General features: G+C 24.8%; 1 protein-coding gene across 1 annotated transcript; it reads right to left on the bottom strand.

The window, feature by feature from the left end:
* Nucleotides 1-3,869: 3,869 nt before the first annotated feature.
* LOC145835225 (3-ketoacyl-CoA thiolase, mitochondrial-like) lies at nt 3,870-14,753 on the bottom strand. The gene is made up of 8 exons (XM_082942785.1): nt 14,723-14,753; nt 11,480-11,646; nt 10,670-10,915; nt 9,915-10,062; nt 7,251-7,426; nt 6,002-6,202; nt 5,087-5,241; nt 3,870-4,188 (listed from the first exon to the last, which is right to left on the bottom strand). Exons 1-8 carry the CDS (start codon nt 14,736-14,738, stop codon nt 4,104-4,106), a joined length of 1,194 nt encoding a protein of 397 aa, XP_082798911.1. The 5' UTR covers nt 14,739-14,753; the 3' UTR covers nt 3,870-4,103.
* Nucleotides 14,754-15,240: the final 487 nt, after the last annotated feature.

Genomic DNA, 15,240 nt, shown 5'->3' with positions numbered 1-15,240 from the left:
ACAAACAACACAAAAATATTAGCTTCCTAGCCTTTACCAGTCGCGCAATCACTTTTTTCGAAAACAACCCCTATGTAAATTTTACGGGACCTTTAAAATTCGACTTTCAATTTTTCAGCTGCAAATTTTCATCATATTAGCAATCATCACAAAAACACATTCTACGCGTTTTAAGACGTTTTGAAGAAATTTTTATGGAGGCATTTTTTTAGTTTTCTGTACTTTTTTATCATCTTTCATTAGTTTTAAGTTTTTTTTAAGAAAATCAATAAGTTCTACCTTTAAATTTTTTTTAAATCGTTTTAAACGCGAAGAATTTGTTCTTGTGATGATTGCTACATGTATAAAAATATGCAGCTAAAGTTTTGAAAGTTAAATTTTTAAGGTTCCAAACAATTTACATAGGGGTTGATTTCAGAAAAATTTAAATTGCGCCACGGTTGTAAAAGCTAGCAAGCTACTTTTTGTGTTGTTTTTTTTATGTGATACAAACGCTGAAAAAAGTTTCTTTGTGCTACTCAAATATTTATTTATTTTTGAGGGGCAACAGATGCACCCTAATCTGCAAAGTTCACACCTAAGAAATATAAGTTAATTAAAACTTTTTTTTATTTTGTTTAAACTAGTAGTTTGTGTTATTTCAAAGTCTACTTACATTAGTTTCTAAAACTAGAGACTATAATGTTAATTTTCGATTGTTTAATACTGATTAGCTTATTAAAAGCGACACAATGTTGTTTATTAAACGATAAAAAAACGCTAAAAATATTTAGTCCTAGGACCTGGTGCACAAAAAATTTTTTTTGTTATCGAGTCGTACACCATTTGGATACCGCTTAACGTTTTAAATACTGCTTATAAAACAACTTTTTGAAAAAAAAAGCACACAAACAAACTTAAAAGACTACTAACAATTAAAGATCAACTTTGTGAATACTCAATAATATTGTAAATCAAAAATAGCATTTGTCTAAACACTTACAACAGTTTCTTATTTTTTTATTATTAGCTAATATAGAAAATACGTAGTTTTCGAGAAAAAATATGCTACTCCGCTTTAAAAACCTAAAACGTGCCCCTCCTGATCGAGAAAACTTAAACAATCTATATTTAGCTAACTATTTACGTTGAACCATAAAGTACTGAAGTAAATAGGTAGATTTAGAAGAGTAAAATGAACAGTTACAAAATAAAAAGAAAACTAAGAACGTCTAAACAAAGTACGGACGGTCAGCAGCAAAATCAAAGCGCTTCTTATTGACTTAAATTTGACTTCTTTTAATTTTGAAATTAGGTGTTAAAAAAAAGGTGTTAAGATCGTTTTTTATCGACTTATTTTGTTACATGTTTTTAAAGATCTCAATTAAAAAAATGGGTACAATTGATTAGGTAAAACACAAGCTTAGATTCTAAACCCCTATCCCTAACTTATTTTGTTCGAAAGTTAAACAAATCAAACACATTTTAATTTTTGATATTATTAATGTACTGTTGTGTTATTAGTGTACATCAGTTGCACAATAATATGAATTCAAAAAAAAAACTAAAACCTTACTACTGCAGCTGAACCGACCCAACTAAGTATAGACTATTTTTGAATTTACTAGTTATGGTAACATAAAAAAAAACTTTCAGCTCTTAAAGTTATGTTTCTAAAAAAGATCGTAGTGTTTTTCAAATTCGTAAGTAAATATAACAAAATTTGAGATGTTTTTCTCGCGAAAATTGTTAGAAGTGGCGCAAAAGTTTTTTAAATCTCTAAATGGGTTATATTTTAAAAATATTAAGTTTTTATGAAAATTAAAACACTCAACAATAGAGTTTAAAAGTTAAAGAAATTTATAAGTTAATAATAGTTTTTGTACTTTTTGATAAACGCTACCATAACTTTGAAAAAAAAAGCTAAATTTTTATAGGTTTATCCTCTAGCACTACCCAGTGAACCTTACAGTAATTGTTCAAGCTAAACTATTAAGCGATGAAATGTTATAAAAATGCCAAAAAAAATAAATAGTTGCATGTTAAGTTCATAGAAAATTGTTAAAATACTGTTTTTATTATTAAAATCATTATTGTTTTCTTTTTCATATTATTTTTTTTTCTTGTCTGTGTTACAAACTAATATTTTACAAATATACGTGACAATACAAGCTAATAAAATGTATTATTTGGTTTTTAGTTTTTCTGTTTTAACGTTTCGCTTATAAAATTACTTTTTAAGTTTTAGCAACTAAATATAAAACGATTTATTAATTAATGTTTACATACAATGTACAACTTAAGTTACATAGAATACAACATCTTTTTTTATTTACATATTAATTATCACTTCAACATTATAACTAAGTATCCAATCCAATAAAACTGCTTTGAAAAAACTCAGTAAAGAAAGAAACTAAAATCATCTGGCTAATAGATTTTTCTTTGTTAAAAAATAATTAACAGTTATGTTCTAGTTGTTTCTGTAATTAAAAAAATAACTGTTATGTTCAGAAAAACTAAAAAAATAGTTTCATAAAACAAACTATAAACGTTTTTTTTTAAGTTTAAAGCAAGTCTTTAACAGTCTAAGCAGCTATTTTTATATCAAAAAATAATAAATATTTTAAATACTTGCATTTCACAAATTAATACTGCAAATAACATTACTATTTGTTTCAGTAAACCAAGAGTGTGCTTTCACGCCGCCACATCTAAGCGCGTGGGAAAATATTTTCTTCCTGTCTTTACTCGGAGGTGTAAAGAAATACTAGTAATAGTCAAAGTACAACATTAAAACATATAAATACTCGCAACAATCTAGACTTGATCAATGTCATCATAGAAGTCAGGTGACTAAAATAAAATTGAGAATAAAAAAACTGAAACTATATTTGTCACATTGTAATTTTACCAACGTCAAAGTACGTACTAAAGAAATATTTATGTCTTTACCATTAACTTTTTTTCTAACGTGATTAGATAAGACAAATTTAGATAATATCTAGCTGATTATTAGGAATTAAGATATTAAAAACATTTTAGTATCAATTTACAAGTACAAATCTAACATTTTTTTCGATAGAATTAAGTAAATAATAAGTATTATTTTTTAGCAGAGAGGCAGCGCGTACTAACATTAGGAGCAACAAAAACTACCTTAGAAGAGTGGGCTTCAAGCATGTTCAGCTGGAATTAAGTTTTTTTTTTTTGTGTACAAGCAGTATTTGTAATTATTCTTAAATATTAATGTCATAAATATAAAATTATTAAGACTTAATAAAAAGAAAATTCAAACTTTATGTATAGTTTTTTTTAATTCTTATGTTCTATACTTTTTTTTGTGTTAAGTTATTCTGAGTTTACTGTCATATTGATTTTGTTTCTCTTTTAATGTATTTTTTATTCTTGTTATATATTTTATTTATATAAAACGCTACAAGTTTTTAATATTAAATAATATTTTTTCTTTGTTTTATTACAAAAAAAGTTAGTATGTAGCTCGATGAACAAAATTCGTTTTATACAACAGTTACTTTGACCAAAACTTTTGAGCGTTGGTTTCTTTATAATTTTCAATAAACTTCTAATTTTTTTTTTTTTGTGGAAGGTTTAAGATTATAGTATCTGTAAAATATAAAGTTTTCATTGTTAAAAAGACAACATTTTACTTGATTCAACTTATAAAAAATACATGTGGTAAAAATGCCGCCAAACCACCGAAAACAGTATTTGGAAAATGAAAAGTAATCTTAAAAAATATTCTATTTTAGGTGTTATAATCTACAAAAATAGAGAATTAACTAGCTATATACACTTAGATGATCCCAGCAAGTGATACATCAATTGTAAATGTTAATGATACTAAATATATCAAAGTCTAACTCTAATTCATAAAAAAATATTTTATTCTGAATACTTGATGAAAATTTAACTACAAATATTGTAAATAAAACTATACTTTTAGTGACTAAAAAAAATGTTAATTAATTATTTAAGACTTTTTGCTACACTTTACAATTGAATATTATAGAAAACAATTCAATGATTAATTTAAAACAAAAAGTATACTGTAAGAATTATAAGGGTATTAATTGACTAAATATTTAAGCTAAACAATGAATTTATTTGCATCCTTCCAGCACAATGGCAATTCCCTGCCCACCTCCTATGCATGCTGATCCGACGGCATATTTCAACTTTTGCTCACTACAAAACATTTTATATTTGAACAGAACTTTATAGTATTTGAAATTTACTTAAGAATTATGTAAATTAAAAATAATGTTAGTAATTATTCTTAACATTTATTGTTTATATCTAAAGCAAGTTATTTACTCTGGAAACTGAATAAATATGATAACGTAACAATTTTAATTCGACACATAATTTGATTCCCACAATTCAATTTTCTTTTAATATTTAAAGAGTCACAACTTAAACGGTAATATATACTTGAAAGAATAAAAATGTTTGCGTAGGTCTAATTGATAGATTATGAAAGTTAAAAAAAAACATATAAAAAAAATATTTTGACAATTAATCAAAATTACTGTGCTGTAAAACTAATTTTTCAATACCTCAAAAAATACTTAAAATTTTGCAAATAAAAAATTGTAGGTATTAGTTAGACCTACGTAAGCATTTTCAAAGATGTTTTTAAAAAACTTAAATTTTCGGAATTTGAATAGTAGTGCAACCAATAAATATAGACCAGGGTTTCCTAAACTTATTTTTGTAATCTTCTCTCGGCAGAAGTTTTAAAAATAATCGCCAGGTTACTAAACATCGCACTAAACGGGCTAGCTTATTAATTTTGGGGAAACCCTAATGTAGACTAAGAAATATTTTATTCTAATTTTTTTTTTGTAATAGTAACTATATATTCTATAGCACTAGAGAATTGAATTAAACAAAGCATTTTAATGAAGCTTATACACTAACTAAAAACTCAAAAATTTAGTTATACGTTTGACTATAAAAACAAAGTAAACAAAATAGTTACTCTGAAAACTATTGATTTCAAGTAGTTTTGAACTTTTAGAAATGTGTAATTTTGAATGGTAAAAAACCAAGTCATTTTTGAACACTGATCCAAACAACTTACTTAATCATATGAGCAAGGTGAGCAGTTATTCTATTTCCACTGGCCGCTAGAGGATGCCCAAGAGCAATCGCACCACCACAAACATTAGTGATTGAGTTATCGAGGCCTAATTCTTTCTGAACTGACAAAAACTGTGGCGCAAATGCTTCGTTTACCTGTCAAATAAAAGTAGAAGTTTTTTGAAAATATTGTAGTAGTACTTTTTAATGTTTAGATCTTATTATGTTTAGATATTTGATACAAAACAATAAATGTAATATACGTTTTAAATTGTTGCCGTAACCTAATCGAATTCAAACTATTTATTATGTTTTTTTTCAGCTGAATATGATTTAAACTTTGTAAAAAAAAAATTGATTGCAAAGTTACTTCTTAATTTATTGATGTGTAAAATTTGGTACATGTTAAAAATAATACTTAACTAAAGCTATTTTCGTTATAGTATACTTTCTACACAAATATGTGTTATTTGAAACTCGAAAATAAAAACAAAGATGTTAATAATGATAAGCATATCCTAAGGTTCAAAAAACGAACTTCATTTTGAAAAACCTTAATTGTTAGACAAGAAAAAGGTTAACTTATGTATATAAATAAGGTTTGGTACCAATTTTTAATACCAGCATTTGCTTATATGTTGTTGCCTATAAAAATATTTTTCAGGTGAGCATGTTTGAAAAACCAAATTCAATTTTTTTTAAACAAGTTTAGTTAGATTCACTTGAATCGTCAGACCACAAGCTCTTGGTACACTTAGACCTAAGTTTTGTTTTTATTTAAATTCATCAGTCAGTCGTAACCGAAAAACTTGCAGTCGTCAATCAACGAACAGTTTTCATATTATACAACGAAGTTAACATTTTCAATAAACAAGTTTGTTTTTTAAAGATTATCCAATATTTTTCCAAATCTTACATCACATAAATCCATGTCTGTTATTTTTTTTCCAGCAGCTTCCAAAGCATTGTTAATTGCTGGTACTGGCCCAATACCCATTATGCTTGGGTCGCATCCCACCGAGTTGTAGGAAACAACTCTTGCTAACGGGGTCAGCCCATGCTTGTTAACTGCTTCCTCAGTTGCTATGATAACTGCTGATGCTCCGTCGCAAACTCCCTACAAATCATACAACTTTATAACAAACAAATCACTTAACATTTTGATTAATATTGCTTATTTAAAGCTAACTTTTAAATAGGTTAATGATAACTTTTAAAGTAAACCTTTAAAATAATAATATACAAAGAACTTGTTTGTAAGTTTATCAAACAGTTATAAACTTTAAATTTACATATATTCAACTATTACTGAAGAAATAAGTATTTACCGACACAAAAATTATTTCTACATTTAAAAAAGTTATTTCATTTAATGTTTCTTTAAGTTATTCGCAGTTTACTTATTTTAAATAATCTAAAAAAAAATCAAAACTGCAAATAAACAAATATATCAAAATACACACATACTTTTAAAATTTATTGTTTATCAATAACCTTTGTACTCAGACTATAACAAACGTAAGTTAAGCAAACAAATAAGTACACGATAAAGCTTTGTTATAACATAACAACAAGACTTTTTACTTTGAACAAAAAATCTATGTTATTTAAGAATTTTAATTTTTCTAAACTTGTTTAATAAAAATAAATAATATACCTAAATGTTGGATCTATATTTGAACTTATTATCTGTTTTATATTAAATTTTCACTTTAATATTCTTCTTTAGTTATTTAGTTGCTTTTAATATTTTTTAATTATTTTAAGTTTTAAAAATTAAGAAAAGCGATTGATACACAAATATTATGAGTTACAATTTCGTAAACAACTACACAAGTTTGTATATTTAACATTAATTTGTATTATATGTTAAGTAGAATAGAGGTAGTTTTAACTGAAAATATTTAACAACATTTAGTTGTTTTAAAAAATAGTTTAAACAAATTTTGTAAAACAATAGATTTTTTTAATAATAACAAGTTTTTACAAATTAAAACAATAACAATAATTTTGTTATACTCTTATATTATCAACAAACTAAACAAAAACAATTTTATATTGTTTTAAAATGTTTTTACAGTTTTGTAAACCTTTCATAATTATATTTTTCATAATATGTTTTGTATATTCAAGTATTTATATTCAAAAACAAGTAACAAACTAACGCTTGCATTTCCTGCAGAAACAGTGCCTCCCTTCTTGAACACAGGAGGAAGTTTTGCCAGTTGTTCCAATGTGACATCCGGTCTGGGATGCTCGTCAACTAGAAACTGCTTCACTCCTTTGCGTGTTTTTATTTCAACGGGACATATTTCACTGTCGAATTTCCCTGCTTTCTGTGCTGTGAAAAGTTTTAGATGTAAAGCATATATTGTGTCACTTACTTACTCTCCTACAGTTTTTGAGCAATCTTTCTCAAACTTTCTCAGTTTAATCACAACTTAATGATAAATAATTCTATTTTGGGAGCTTTAAAAATTCCGAGTACAATATTTAAAAAAAAATACTGTTTTTTTTTTCTTTCTTTTAGTCATAATTTTTTTTTTTTTTTAATCGTTACAATAGGACTTTTTCATATAATGCAAATAATTTTTCTGAAGATTTGAAGTCAATAGCTTAAAAAATGAAGAAAAGGTAGATTTTTAATTAATTTTTCAAAATTCCAGGAAAATAGGACTTGAAAACTTTAGATTCCATACGGTTGTATTGGATTTTTTCGGTTGTATGAAAACCATCTTGTAATATATACTCCTATGCTTTCAAATAAGAGCCAATGTTAGTTTTTGTAAAAATAAATGTTTGACCCCTTCTATGCTCTTAATCAAGTTATAGATTTTTGAACTTACTTAGACAAACTTCAATTAAAGACTTATGTATTTTAGATTCCAAATATTAAAATACAGTTACCTTAATAAGCTTCCAAGATTTGCATACATTCGGTTAGAATTTAATAATATATTGTGTTTTTAATCTTTCATACTTTAAAAAAATATAGAAATAAGAATATTCTAAACACAGGTAACCAAATATGAAAGTAAGTTTCATTTCTAACCAAACAGCATTTGTACAACTAATGCAATTGAACAAGACTTGAAAAAAGAAAAGTTGCTTTTTTTAATTCTAATACAAAATAAATTTTTCAATTCATTTACATACCACTTAACTTCTTAAACGTTTGAATTAATTTTTATTGAAAGTGGCATAATTATATAAAAAAAAAAATTATGGTAATAAATTTGGATAGGATCAAATGCGAGATAATTCGGATGGTTGCAGGTGTGAGAATCGATTAGGATTGTGTAGATGTGTTCGATGAGAAGACAAATAATTAGATTTGGAAATGATCTAGATAAAAATTTACAGTATACATACAACTATTAACAGACTGATCAATTTTTTTTTAATTTTCAGACTTTTAGTACAGTAGCATTCGTATAGATAGTAAAGTTATATAAAACGAAAATAGTAAAAAGCTAAACAAATTGAAGTTTGTTTTAAATTTGTACATATTTAAGTGACAAATTAAATATGCAGTGGATTAAAAATTTTGTAATACAAAAAAATACTGAAGTCATTACAATGTAAACTTACTAATTTTTTTTTTAATTCTTATAGTATTTTACCTTTTATACATTTACTTTAATATTTAATTATAAGCTAAGTAAAATAAATATTATCTGAAGAAATAAATAGACGCAAATTGAAAGTATGATAAAACTATGGTTAAGGTCACCATATTGATATATAAAAAAAGTATATTTATAAACATAAAAATAAAAAAATGAGATAATTTTTAAGGCTTTAATACCAACATAATGACCAAAAGCTTCAGAATGTTAAACTAATTTCATTAGTATAATTATTCTTTCAAAAATTTATTTTACAAACTAAGTTTCGGTCAAAGACCTCGTCAGTGCTTAAATAAATCTAAAAAAAGATATGTGACAGTCATGGAAAATAGCTTTTAAACAATTAAATTAAAATAAAACCAAATTATTACTGAAAATTTTTACTTAGGAAACTAAACAAATCAAATTTTAATATTAAGACTGAGTTTTAGTAGAAGTTTAAATTTTTAGCTAAGTTTTAAAATCAATATAACAACAATAATAATAATAATAATCAAAGCTGTATGTAGCTTTCTTTTTTCTTCTAGTTAATTTACAGAGTAAACATTGCTTAAGCAAAAGTGTAATTAATGAAGTGAGCTTAAAATTTAATTGAATTTAGTGTAGCTTATTGTAATTGTGACGTAATTATTGAAAATTTGAACAATCTTGTGCTTTCAATCGCTATTAAAATTTAAAATCCTGCACAAATGCTTTATACGAAAGCTTATAGTTAAAATAAATTTTTACCTAAAAACAAAACAAGTTAAATTATGATACTAAGTTTGAATTTTTGGCAAAGTTTAAATTCTAGTTAAATTTAAAAATCAAAGAACAACACAAATATTAGTAGTAAAAAACAAAAAAATTGTATGTAGCTTTCTATTTCTAATTTCATTAGTTATAACTTTTACTTTGAAATAATATCACACATTTTAAAATGACAGAAACAAAAATAAATATTTTTTGTATTGATTAAAAAAGTTTAAAACATTGTTAAGTAATGCGATTTCTCAAATCTTAGAATTGTGAAAACAAAACATTAAAAATCAGTGCTTACAGTAAAACACATAAAATAAACGTTTATACAGTGTAACTTTTTAAAAATGGACTTATTTTATATGCCCCCACTCAAAAAAAGCTTCTACTTTATTCCAGTCTACATATAAAAGATAAATTATGGAGCTAACTTTTAACAAACAGTAATAGCAATTTACTTACCAGCACCCCAACGTTGTTGAGTTTGCTGTGCGTACCTATCTGTATCTTCACGTGTAAGCCCATACTTTGCAGCTAAGTTTTCAGCAGTGACACCCATTGGAGTCTTGATGTACATATCAGTGAGTCCTGCCCACAGAGTATCTTCTAACTGTAAAGTTGAACAAATTTGTTTAAATCACTAAGATTGTTTTTCATATAATTTCCTTTATGACTCAGATAGGAAAGTTTATTAGAAAAGTTTTAACAAGTTCTATATAAATTATTTATTTAATTTGTTATATAAACTTTGTTGGTAAATAAAATAAAAACAAATCGAACTTAAACTTAGTTGTTTACTATGCTTAAAAAAGTTTTAAAGAATACAAAGTTAAATTGTTAAAGATGTAATAATTTAAAACATAATCAGTTCCTTGAAAATATTTCAACTCTTAAAGAACAAGGAACAGCAACTTAAACAAAACTGTCTTAAATGTTAACAATATGATAAGTCTAATAAAAAACTATGTAGCTTTTTCAAATTAAACAAAAATGTAACTGAAAATATTTTTAACATTGCAAAGGAAAAAAAGGTTAGTATCCTTAAAAAACTTGATTAAACTGTATATAAATTGTCAGCATTTTGTCTAGCAAGATAAAATTTACAGAGTTTTATACAGAAAAACTTGACAAAATCTTAAACAGTTTTGCATCGTTATTTTTATTGTGTATTATAAATTAACAGCACTATGGTGTTCAGAATACAATATATAAACTACCTTAAGATCCATTCCAAGTTTAGTGCCAAACCTAGAATTTCTAAGTGCATAAGGTGCCTGACTCATATTTTCAGTGCCCCCACACAACGAGACTTCTCCAATACCAAGTTCAAGATCCTGAAGTCCTGATATGACAGATTGAAATCCTGAACCACACAATCTATTCACAGTCAAAGCAGCAACATTTTGAGGCACTCCAGCTTTCAATGCAGAATGACGAGCCACATAAGCTGCATCTGCTGAGCTCTGAATATTTTACTTTCATTATTTTTTGGTCATAATTTAATTTTTTGCTTTAGTCATGGAAAAAGACTCCTATATGAGAAACAAAATTAAAAATACTTTTTATAAACTTAAAAAATACAATGAAAACCTTAAGTAATTAAATACAACCAATTTATAACCAGAGGTTATATGATATGCATACAAGAGTAGATGGAAAAATTAATTAACAAATTCTTAAAGTTTTCTTTTTATAGTAAACTTAAATAAAGTTGTATACTCAATTTAACTCATTCAGATTGTATAACAATTTGTTCATACATTTTAAAAATTTTATATGAAAACCAATGAAAAGGACTACTATTTTTATGTTTTAAAGCAAAAGCTCATCAAATAAATAAATATTTTTTATTGTAAATCGAATTAAATAAAGCTTTAAATAGCTTACTAAACCTAAACTCTAATATTTAAAAAATTTATGTAAAAAAAATGATAATGTAATAAATCAAGCCTTTTTATCTCAAATAGGTGTGTGTATTAAGTAAAAACAACTGTTAGATTTTTACAAAGATTACTATTATTTCTAACTTGCATGACATTTCCAACAAAAACTGAGTCCACATTTTCAGGCTTAATTCCAGCAGATTCAATAGCAGCTTTGTTAGCAATTACTTGTAGTTCTGTTGCTGAAACATCTTTCAAAGCTCCTCCAAAAGCTCCAAATGGAGTTCTTTTAGCAGAAACAATAAAAATTCCTATAATTTTTAATAAACTAAAACATCTTTGAAAGAAAAAAAAAGAAGATATGGAAAAAATAACAATGTTGACATTTTTTTAATCTAAGTACATTTATAAAAACTAAAATTATTTTATTAGATGTTAAATAATACTTTTATAAAATGTTTTTAATCACTCAAGTAAATTTATATTTAATCATATATTTATAACTTCTATAGATACAAAAATAAGTATTTTTTAAAGTGTTTGTATTAAGCAGGTAAACAAGCTATAAACAAAATACTTTTTAGTTAGTTTTATAAAAAACAATACAAGGCTGAAGTTTTATATAAATTCATATTACGGAAATACAATCATCTCCTAATTTTCTACTTTTAAACATGTTTTCCAAAACTAAACACTAAACTTATTTTTAAATTACATTTTTCATAAACATTATAACTATTCTCTGAAATTTCATATATTCACTTTACCCTCCGACTATAATTCTTCACACTTTATATGCTAAGTTCCAAGTTTAATTGGAAGCCTGTATTCAAATCACAGATAAACCGTGCTTTTTTACCTACTACGCCCAAGAGAGCTAGTAGGTTTTTTACTACAGGTTTATACTTAGCATATGACTACCTTGTTGTTTTGCATTTTAACTTTCATATATGACACAGTTTGCTTATTAAATATAAAAAATACCTGTATGGGATATCTAAATTAAACAGCCGACTCCTACTTTACCAATTAATTATTTTATTAATTATAGAATACAATATATATTTAATTTAGGTCATTATGATTTTATGTGTGTTCGCTGTAAATTAGTTATCGGTCAGTACATTGTAAGCCCAATGACAATTATGTTTTTGTGTTTTGTTTTGTCTTTAAAGTTTAATTTTTTCCTTAAAGTTTAATTTTTTCATTTTTGATTTTTGCATTTGAACTGAATCTGCTTCATAATTCTATATAACTTTGATTCAATCATTACAAACATTCAATATATAATATACATGTTACATCAAGTTTCTGTGACTTTTATTGCATTCAGCGTTGTTAAGTTTTATTTTATTAATTTTTGTTGATTCACTGACTAATGGTTGATGTTTAATTTTTGTTCAAAATAGATTACATAAAAACAAAATCAATGTTCTTTACAATACAAATTAAATAGTTTAAATAACCTCATTTACATTGTGACAAAATTATTAGTTGTAACAAATGTATTTTTTTTGTTAGTTAACAACAGTAAATTTTGAATTAGTTATCTTTCCTATTAACGTGAGTTGTTTGGTTATGTTATGTTTTGTTGTGTAATTTAGCTTACTTTACTTATTTTAGACTAAATAATCACAAATATCATATAGTTTTATAACAGTCGGATTTAATATTAAGTATTTCACCTATTAATAACTATTATCTGTAGAAAATATCCTAATTTAATGAAAACATGTATACACCTACTTTATTCTATGCTTCTATTCTCTCATTACAGTAATTATTTTTTACAGAACCCAGTTGAAGTGTGTTGATTCGTTGACACACAGAAACATATGTTGGTAGAATAAAGGAAGATTACTGTATAATTTGTTTTTATTTATATTCCAGTGAAGTTACTTCACTAGGATCTTTTGTTAACAAACAATTAAACCTAAATTTTGAACAGTTATAACCATTTTATCTTTTTTTTAATTAAGATTTAATTTTTTTAGATTAGTTAGTTCTACAACATGTCAAAGTTTCATGAAACTAAGGCGATTTCAAGGAGGTGTAACAGTCATTGTTGTAGTGTATACCTCTGAAAACTAAACATTAAATTTATTTTACATTTTTTATAAACAATTTAATTAATTTATCTTTTAAAATTGAGAGATTCACCATTTAGATCAGTTAGTTCACCACTTATAGAACAATATGTAAAAAAATCATTGCTTTAATGTAACAAGGGCGATTTTAAAGAGGTGTAACAGTAATTGTTTTAGTTGTTACCTCGGAAAACTAAACATTAAATATTTTTTTTAAGTTTTTAAGAATACCTTAACTATTTTATCTTTTAAAATTGAGAGTTAAATCTTTTAGATCAGTTAGTTCTATGGATAACATAGAACAACGTTTCAAATTTTCATTGTTTCAATGTAAATAAGACGATTTTAAAGAGATGAAACAGTCATCCATACTTATAATATAAAAAATGACAATATGGTTGTGCTTCCGTAATATGAATTTGTATAAAACTTCAGCCTTGTAAAAACAATTTACTTTAAGCTTTTAATAAATATCATATATACAAAAGTTACCATTACTAATAATATTTTTAGTGATAAAAAAATATATTTAAAGACTTTACAGTATAAAAAATTATAATAAAATTTTTAAAATACTTATAGAATTTCTGAGAAAGTTAAAAAATATTTGTACTTCTTACATAATACATGCAATAAAGACCAGTGTTTAAACAGTTTTCTTCATGTAAAAAAACATTAAAAAAAAGAATTATTTTCATATTTTAACAAGTTAAAGATTTTAGAAAAGTAGTTAGAGCTTGAAATTATTTTTTTTAGAACAAACTTATTGTTCAATTATACTTGTTAAGTAAACTATAGTAACAAGTTATTAAAAGTGTAAAATAAGTAAAAGTCTATATATACAAATTTGTGTCTCTAAAATATTTATATGTTTTTAAAAATCTTAGTAATTAGTAAATATTTATTTAGTCAAATAGTTTTGTTACCATTAAAAAAATACTCTTTTCTTTATACATTATACTTCATTTTATATTCAACTTGCTTGCTGAGGAGAAGTTGAAAGTACTTTAAGAATATAATGAATGTAAAATAAAAGCTGTCTTTAATTTAAATAATACTATTTAAATAATAAGTATAATAATAATAATAATGTATATATAATAATTATTATATTATTATAATAATAATATATTTAAATAATAAGTAATACTTTTTATATATATAGCAATCATACATATTACATATGAAAAAATCAAAAACTTTAACTTTTTATTTCTAGGCACGATTTTTAAATATATAATGTTATTAAATCTGAAAAATATTTGTGTTAGTAACATTTGCTTATTAATTGGAAACTGACCTTTCCTCACAGACATGTTATCTAGCTTCAAGCTTTGAAGAGCAGAAGTTAAAGTGGCAGCTAAGGTGATTGTGAAGAATGTAATATACCCTAACTAGCAACTTTTTAAAATCTATAAGGATTCGTCTAAATTCCAAAGTAGTTTTCTACTTCTATTTTTATTTATATTTTTCACTAGAATGTATTATTTATTGAAGGACAAAAAAAGCGTTCAAAATACTTTTTTCTAGTATCCTGGTGTACGTAGGAACCTTTTGGTTATCGAGTCGTACACCACTTGGATACAGTTTAAGAACATTGTCCAGAACAAATTAATTTACAGTAACACTGAAAAATTCTAAATAAATAAAAAAACAAATTTTAATAACAGAAAATAAACAATTTTTGACGATAAACAATGAATAAAAAATAAGTAAATTCAAGACTAGAAGTTTAAGGATATAATTGTTATACACCACGACAATACAATTACAATAAATGCAAAAAAAAGTAGAGGAACTCTTTTCTGTTTATTAAAG

This window comes from Thalia democratica, chromosome 4, assembly GCF_965202585.1.
Source record: "Thalia democratica chromosome 4, ktThaDemo2.hap1.1, whole genome shotgun sequence".
NCBI lineage: Eukaryota > Metazoa > Chordata > Thaliacea > Salpida > Salpidae > Thalia > Thalia democratica.
The sequence above is the reverse complement of the archived record's forward strand: the minus strand, read 5'-3'. Positions and strand labels throughout refer to the sequence as shown.